The 8,941-nt window shown below is 42.3% G+C and overlaps 1 protein-coding gene across 1 annotated transcript in view; it reads right to left on the reverse strand.

The window, feature by feature from the left end:
• Positions 1 to 8,941, reverse strand: part of VSIG1 (V-set and immunoglobulin domain containing 1) — a 23,551-nt gene that overhangs the window by 4,689 nt on the left and 9,921 nt on the right. Inside the window, exons 3-5 of the mRNA XM_029240211.1 lie at positions 7,581 to 7,779; positions 1,640 to 1,795; positions 1,127 to 1,246 (exon numbers count right to left, since the gene is read on the reverse strand). Coding sequence (XP_029096044.1) covers positions 1,127 to 1,246; positions 1,640 to 1,795; positions 7,581 to 7,779 — 475 coding nt within the window. The remainder of the gene's footprint in view (positions 1 to 1,126; positions 1,247 to 1,639; positions 1,796 to 7,580; positions 7,780 to 8,941) is intronic.

The raw sequence follows: 8,941 nt of genomic DNA on the forward strand, positions 1-8,941 counted from the left end.
CTTTGTGACCACCTAGAGGGGTGGGATAGGGAGGGTGGGAGGGAGGGGATATGAAGATATATGTATACATATAGCTGATTCACTTTGTTATACAGCAGAAACTAACACAACATTGTAAAGCAGTTATACTCCAATAAAGATGTTAAAAAAATAGCTGAAAGTGATACGAAAATGAAGGAGCAAACTGGAGTTGGAAAATGTCTGATTCCGGACAAATAAAAGGAAGAAAGCCCAGCTTCATAGGAGAATAATAATCCAATGGAAATGGGCCCCCCTGGATATGGTATATATTAAAATCACAGATTCAAAGGAAGTTTGAAAAAATGAATAAATGACAGGATCTGAAATGTAATGAAGTGATCCTTGAGAGGTGTAGCAAGATATCCCTTGTGAGAACTTGCCCCCTAACTGGCCCAATTTGACAATCTCAGGCCCTCAAGTCTATGCTTAGTAACTAGGCACGTTTGAACTGGAAGGTTGAGGTTTAGAGGCATTGTGACTCTGCCAGTTACAAACTGAATGACCCTGAGCAAGTCACTTACCTCCCTGAGCTTTAGTTTCCTTTTCAGTAAAGTGAAGCTTAACAGTATATTCTGCCTCCTAGACGGGGTGATTGTAGGACTGAGTGGGATAATGCTCACAGCACGCGGCCAAGCGTCCGGCATGTATTTTGTGCTCCGCAATATTAGCTACTCTGAATGTAGGTGCAAGTGTCGTTACTACTATTATTATTAGAGGCAGATTTCAGCAAATTAGTTAATAACTGGAAAGTTTGTGAGCTCCATGTTTGACACAGATTGCTATAGCTTCACCTGGATCTACCAACAGCATCACAAAGAAAATTCAGCCTCGTACTATGAATGAGGCTGTTGTTTTACTTTCTGGAGATTTTGTGAGGGTTAAGCAAATTAATTTTTGTAAACAATTCGAAGCAGCATGTGGCATATATTAATTATTATGTAAGCATTAGATATTAGGATGGTCATCCACCATGTCAACCTATAAATAAAGCACCAAAGTCTCCAGTCAGGAAGGACTAACCAGGGATTCTAATTAATTTACTTGATTGGCAGGCCCAGCATACTTGACTTAAGGAGAAACTGTTAAAGTTATATGATCAACTCACGTGAAGAAGTTAGGTCAATTTCACAGGAACTATTGCCAAGGTTGTTGATAGCGGTGCACAGGTAATAACCTTGTACAAAATTGGTCAGATTTCCAATAAACAAAATCCCGGTGGCTGGGTCTGTCAAAACCAGGAAATAGCATTTTGAAATCTCTTATGTGGGTAGAGATCATGTGAATGTAGCAGATAATTCAATGCCCACCCACTTCCTCACATTGGCCTCTCTTTCTTGAGATGTCCAGGGTCCAACTAGACCCCTGGAGACTCCCATCTGGGACGATGCCTATTTTCTCCATACCCACCACCTGTGAGCCAAAAATGGTCTTGGTTTCTAGAAGTTGGGGAGAAGACCAGAGGACAGCCATCCTGATGAGAGATTGACATTCTTTGTACATTCTCCTCCCAGAAAACTCGAAGATTGTGCTCTAAGGACAATCATCCAGTCACACACACATGCTGGCGACCAAGCCCACACACCAGGCCTTGCCAGGGGCAGCAGAGGGCTATACTCACTGAAGGTTTCTTTCACTGGGACGATGTCTCTTCCTTCAAGTTTATACCAGTAGTACACCGGGGAAGGTGTTCCAAGCACAGAGAGGCAAGTAAGAGATACAGGATGGCCAGTTTCTGGTATTCCTTGGATGCTGCAAAAGGGCTTAGAAGGTTTGACTGTAAGGCAATGACAAAGAGTAAAAAATCCTGCATGATGAATGGCAGTCTGTACCAATTTTAGTCACTTCCTCACTTTCATTTTGTAGAGTATGTATACTTATTTGTTTTTAATCTTTAAAAACTTATTTTGACAGTTTTCTAGCTGTACCACCAGGTGGGAGTAGAGCACTTCAGGTACAAAGACCTTCTGTCACTGGGCCATTAATATTCTAATAGCATCCATTCTATCTGCCTGCTCCCCAGATTCATAACCATGAATTTCTGCATTGTGCGTTAAAATATGCCTTTATTAAAAAACAACTAGGAACATAGTTTATACTTTGGAAGCACAGTCTTAAAGGAAAACAGAACCCTTAAATACTTTGAGATAACTGGTTACTTATTCTTTTTAAAACATTGTTTTATTAATGCCATATTTTTCCTTTGTGAGTCATTTTTTGGCATTTATTCTTCTGGGGGTGACACAAAATAGAGGGTTTGAATTTGCCCGTGTCCCTCATCGAGGGGGGAAACCCATTGCGGGGGAGGGGTGTGCTACAGGGCACTGAAATCTTGATTCATCCTTCATGCCACAAGCTCTTACTTGAGTGCCTTCTGTGTGCCCAGCACTGGACTAGGCACCAGAAATTCAAAAGTGACTCTGACACAGTTCTGAAGTAGGGTGGGGGAGTGGTAAGAGATTAGGCTAGAGAGCAGTGAGGCCATAGATTAGGGGGCTTCGTGTTTCATGTATTTTATACCGAGAGCGGCAGGACCTCAGAAGGAATTTAAGCAGGGGAGGGACGATGATCATCCTAACGTTTTAGATGAATTGCTCTGACTCCAGGGCTTCCTGAGGCAAGGGACAGGAGGAGACAGATTCAAGCCGTATTAAGAAGTCGAGAGGGCTTGAGGACCAGCTGGATCTGTGGCATGAGGAAGAGGGTGGGCTCAGTGATTACTCCCAGGTTCCTGATTTGACAGCTGGGTACATGATCTTGCCATCCCCTGAGATAAATACAGGGTTAGGGTTAGGGTGAGGGTGAGGGTTAGGGTTAGGGTGAGTAGCAGGTTTTCAGGGAAGTAGTGAGGAGGAGGAAGGGGCGATGATGAGGTCAGTTTGGGATATACCGAGTTTCATCTGCGTATGGGGAACTCCTGTGGGAAGCTGAGAATCTGATTCTCCTCACTTATCTTACTGCTCACAGCTTATTCTATCCTCAGTCTGACTTATAGACAAGGATCTGAATCGATACTTTCCAATTCACCTTCCTTAATTTGGATATAAAACACTCCAAAGGCATAGATTCTCTGCCTTAGGCTAGTTAGACCCTAAATGCTCCAGGATGCCCAGCTCTCCGGCTCTTACTTGGGAGGCAGCAGTTAAGAGCACAGCTCTGGATCCACACCGAACACTGCTCCACAACTTTACCCTAGATGTATTTAGGCAAGTAATCTAACATAGCCAAACCTCAGTTGATTCATCTGTAAAATGTGAACAAGAGATTACCTGGCCTCCAGCTAATCCAAATATATTGTATTTATATAAATAAAATAATGTATATAGTATCATACACGTGGAATTGCTGTTGGCCACAGGCAGGAATGAACTCCTGCTGCCACATTTCCGACCTTGCCACTGATAATCTTCCAATCTCAGACTCTAACCCACTGTACATGTGAGCAGGAAAACAGATGGATATAGCTATAGTTCTTTGAAAATTTCACAATCCCTTCTTGTCTTTTAATTGAAGTGTACTTGATTTGTGATATTCTGTTATAGTTTCAGATGTACAGCATAGCAATTCAGTATTTTTGCAGATTATGCTCCATTATAGGTTATGATAATGGGTATAATTCCCTGTGCTATACAGTATATCCTTGTTGCTTATCTATTATATATATAATAGTTTGTATCTGTTAATCCCACACCCCTAATCTGTCCCTCCCCCTTCCCTCTTCCCTCTGATAGCCACTAGTTTGTTTTCTATGTCTGTGAGTCTGTTCTGCATATACATTCATTTGTATTATTTTTTAGATTCCATGTATAAATGATATCCAGTATTTGTCTTTCTCTGTTGGACTTATTTCACTAAGTATAATATTCTCTAGGTCTGTCCATTCTGCTGCAACCAGCAGTATTCCATTCTTTTTTATGGCTTAGTAATATTCCATTGTGTGTGTGTACCATACCTTCTTAAGCCAATTGTCTGTTGTGCCATCCCTTCTTTTAAACAGGTGTCTTTTAATTAAAAGAAGTATTTTTCTGTTTAGCTCTTTATTCTTTCTTTTTTTAAATAAATTTATTTATTTATTTTTGGCTGCACGGGGTTTTCATTGCTGCGCGCAGGCTTTCTCTAGTTGCAGCAAGCAGGGACTACTCTGCATCGCGATGCATGGGCTTTTCACTGTGGTGGCTTCTCTTGTTGCGGAGCATGGGCTCTAGGCACACGGGCTTCAGCAGTTGTGGCTCACGGGCTCTAGAGCGCAGGCCCAGTAGTTGTGGCACATGGGCTTAGTTGCTCCTCAGCATGTGGGATCTTCCTGGACCAGGGATCGAACCCATGTCCCCTGCATTGGCAGGCAAATTCTTAACCACTGTGCCACCAGGGAAGTCCCTCTTTATTCTTTCTTACTGTTGATTTCCTCAGATGGAGATAACTCCTTGGATTTGCCTACCCTAAATAAACTAGGCTATTTAACCAGAAATCCAGTGCACCTATCACTAGATTTAGATATTGCCTTTTTTAAAAACATGGTGATTTTATTCCACTATAAGTGGAATAGAATAATCTGAACCGAAAATTAAATGGGGGTGCTTCATCACGAAGCCAGACCCCAGGACTTGAACTAATTATGGACAAAACCCTGGAATTACTTGCATTCATTTCTTGAGCCCAGAATCAAACCCAGATAGGCATTTTTTTATTTTGCTGAACACATTTTTCTTTATTTTTTATTAACCAAACACTTAGTAAATCACTTTGAACCACATCCCAAACCCATATATTTTCTAAGACTACTGATTCAGTATTGAATTGACATTTCATCCAGTTAAAGTCCCCGACAGATCTTGGATGTTTTACTGGCAAAGCCACTGATCTACCATTTAGCTTTATTGCTTTCTACAGAATTGGGATGGGAAGAAGAGGCTCACCTCAGAAAATTAATGAAAATGCTTCAGTGTGTTCTCAAACCTTCTCTAAATTCATCATTTTCTTTTTATGTGCCAAATTGCAGAAGGAAGATGATGCTCCTTCCAAATGCATACAAAATAATTATTCAAACTTCCGCTGGGTATTTTTCAGAGATTCATTTTCTAAGGCTATCATACCTAATGGAAGTCTCTCAATTGAATGGTCGTCCAAACCACCTGGGCCTTTGTGCATTGCTGTTTCCTTCACCTAAATCGTGCCCTGCCACCTCAGCCCCTCTTCTGCCTGACACGCTCTTGCATATCCTTCAACGTTCAATGCAGAAGTCACTTTCTCCAGGAAGCCTTCTCCAGTTCCCCCTGCACGGCTTTATGCCCTTTCCCCTGTGATCTCCCAGCTCTCCTCTCCTCCCTCCACTGTAAGCTTATGTTATATATCTGCCTCCCCCACTAGACTTTGAAGTTTAGGAGGGCTGGGAGCTGAACTTTGACATCTTTCCATCTCCATTGCCTACCATGGTAACTGAACATGTGTTCAGGGTTTGCCGAATGAATTTATGCATGAATGAGTGAATGCATGGGATCTATGTCTACCACTGGGTTATGAAAAGTCTCCGAAAGATGCATTGCTAGGAAGAGCAATATTTAAGGAAATACCAATACCTTTCTCCTCAGTTGGTCTCCCTTACACACTTGCCGCTACCATGCCCCACCCCTCAGTCAGGGCAAGCAGAACAGGCGCTCATGTGCAATAGAATTTGAGAACTGCAAGCAGCCTCTGCAATTTTTAGAGGAAATATCAGTCTCAAAATTTCCAGAAAGCATAAATTTGTGGAATGCCTTTGTTCTTAGCCTAATTAATAAAAATAGGATTTTGAGAGTTCCCAAACAAAGAAATCCACAGAGCCTTCTGTCTCTTATCTTGCCTGGATACTGGATGCTTAAGGAAAAGTCATGGCACAGTCAGTCATTGCAAGAACAACTGACCCAAAGATGCATGGGAAAAAACAACTTAGAGAGGAAATGACCCTCAACTTCTTATGGAAGTTGATTGGGGACTCTCTGAACTTTAAGAATATTAACCACCCTAACTTTACCTCAGGGCTATTTCCAAGCTCAGAGAAAAAGAGGCTTGGCTTCTTTAGGTTGTTTCTGGTCAGAAGGACAACCCAGAGCCAGGGAGTAGCAGAAAAACATTAGAGGACTAATCCCTCAAATTCTATGAACACTGAATCTCCAGCATATCATTTGATTCTCATAACGATAATATGACAGGGCAGGAATTTCAACCCCATCTCAAAATGGCCAGAGAAAGGTGGACTGACTTGTCTGAGGCCACTGAGTAGCAGAGTAAGAGCTAGAACCTAGGTCTTCTGACTCCCAGCCTGATGTGCTAGCATCTGTTCCACACTGGAACATCAACTCTCCCAGGAAAGGGCTTGTGTATACTTCTCTTGTCATCCCCTTTACCCCAAAGCCTAGCACAGGGTACAGCAAAATAAAAACATGATAGAGTCATCCCGTTCCTAGAAATCAGCTCTTGATTACCTTTTCTTCTTTTCCAGGTGGGTAGATGCAGTAGCAAACCTCACAGTAAATAGCTGGTTCTTTTTAGGCATCACCTGGGCAGCAAGCTCAGACAGTTCTGGGCAGTCCTCCTGGGGTGTGCACCTTGTTACCAATTGCGGCTTTTCAAAGCTACTCAATTATCAAGTCACTGGTTTGATCTAGTTCCTCCTTTCCCGTGATGGATATACACAGCTCAAGAGCAGCAACGGCTAGATAAGCTCCATTTGGGTTACTTAGAAGTGGGAGAGCCCTTAGCTCAACTGGTTAGTTGGTGAAGGTTGACAGCCCTTTCATCCCTCCCTTCAGTACATCTGAAGGCCTGCAGACAGGACCTGCTAGGCATACAGACAGGGGCAAAACTCCCATTGTCCTCTCAGACAGAGATTGGAAGGATCCCTAAGAATCACCAAAATTGTAAACTTCCCCAAGAGCAGAAACCATGCCTCCATCCTGGCTCCTGGCACAAAGCAGGCACTCAATAAATGCTGCATAAATGAACCACTCCAAATTCATTTAAGAGCAGATATGACTTGCCCCATGTCACATACTGAATATTTGTGTATAAATAAATTAATTCTCAACTCTTTCTTTTTTTCCAAATAGCATTAATATTTTAGAAAGGGATCCATCTGCCTTTATGCCACAGAATGATTTAATGGTGGGAATTGTGGCTGGCTTTGGAGAGGTAACAAATTGACAGTTGTTTCCCCCAGCTAGGACTGGCCCTAATTGGAGGTTCCCTCGGAAGGAGTTGCTAGTGATCATATAGTGGGACTGTGCATTTTCCCATCTGTTCTCATCGCATCCTTCAGAGATAGGGATCCAGGAAATGGTCATCTATTGCTATCTGTCATGTTGGCAGCCCTTTTGGTTTGACAACTGTTTCAACATGTTTTATGGGTGATTTCTCAGTGTTACTCTGTGGGTTGGGTTTGTGGTGTGTCTTTATTTTCCCGATAATAAAAGGAGCAGGGAGGATATTTACCCTGGGGCTTAATTGGTACCAATAACTCACTGCCCTAGCTCATTCAATTCCTAAGTTGCTGCAAGAAGAGAAAAAGCAGAAAAAATTGTCCATACCTAACACACTGACGTTGAGGGTGCCTTGATTTTTGCCGGAAAAGTCAGGGGGGTTGTTAACATCGCAGACGTAGATGCCACTATCTTCTGGTTGCATATGCGAAATAGTGATGGACGCGTTACCTGGAGCATTGGACCCTACAATGCGATCTTTAAATTGCCCGATGGCTGTAGCTTGTCCACCTTCAGAATAGTAAATCTAGGACAGAAAATGACAGAAATGAGAACTGCACAGTGTCCGGGGCTAGGATAAGCTACGTGGAAGTTCCCCCTATCCAATGTTACCTACTTTGACATTGAATGAAAAAAGGAAGCAGTATCCCCCATCCCCCACCCCCGGTAAGGAACAGGTCCCCGTGGCAAAAGTTTCTCAGCTCAGTGGGACACTTTAGCTTTCTCACAGCATTGCACAGCCACGACCTCATTTGTGCTCAAAGCAGCTCTGTGATGTCATCAGGGCAGGGAGATATGCATATCTTATAGACAGTAGGCAGCTGGAGCTGACAGAATTCAACTCCTAAGCTTAGGCTAACAGATCAAGATGCTCACCTGATGAGCCTACCTAGAGGAAACTCATTATATAGGACCCAAACATCTGATAGGAAAACCAAAAGCATCGTCTTTCCTACTTGATAAACATTTTTGATTTTGGTTTACTTTACCCAGCGGGATTATCTAGAATATCTGATTTCCCTAAAAGAATATTCACGCTCCTTACATGCATATTCCTTTGGGTAAGCAAAACTGAGTTCATCCTGTTTGTTAGAAGAATAACATTTCAGAGCAGAGAGGCTCCTGAGAAACCATCTGGCCCCATCGCTTCATAGTGGTGGTGCGAGAATGAAGCAAAGTAACTTAGCCAAGGGCCTAGGAAGTGCTTGGTCAACGGTAGCTGCTACCTTTCTCCCCACATAGCAGGAGGCAGAACTGGAATTATTACTGCTTTTAGACAAATAAGGACACTCAAACACAGAGATTAAACGACTCACCCAAATCCATAAAGATTTATTTATTATTATTATAATTTACTAGATTTAAGAAAGATCTTGATTATAGTCCCATCTCTTAAAGAATATGGATATTCAGATCATAATGGCAACTGTGGAAGCAGCATGGTGTGACGGAAAGAGACCTGGTCTAGGAGTAAGAAAACCTGGGGTTTATTTATTTATTTATTTATTTTAAACATCTTTATTGGAGTATAATTGCTTTACAATGGTGTGTTAGTTTCTGCTTTATAACAAAGTGAATCCGTTATACATATACATATGTTCCCATATCTCTTCCCTCTTGCGTCTCCCTCCCACCCTCCCTATCCCACCCCTCTAGGTGGTCACAAAGCACCGAGCTGATCTCCCTGT

Source organism: Monodon monoceros, unplaced genomic scaffold (genome assembly GCF_005190385.1).
Source record: "Monodon monoceros isolate NGI ecotype Baffin Bay Population unplaced genomic scaffold, NGI_Narwhal_1 Super_Scaffold_22, whole genome shotgun sequence".
NCBI classification, from domain to species: Eukaryota; Metazoa; Chordata; class Mammalia; order Artiodactyla; family Monodontidae; genus Monodon; species Monodon monoceros.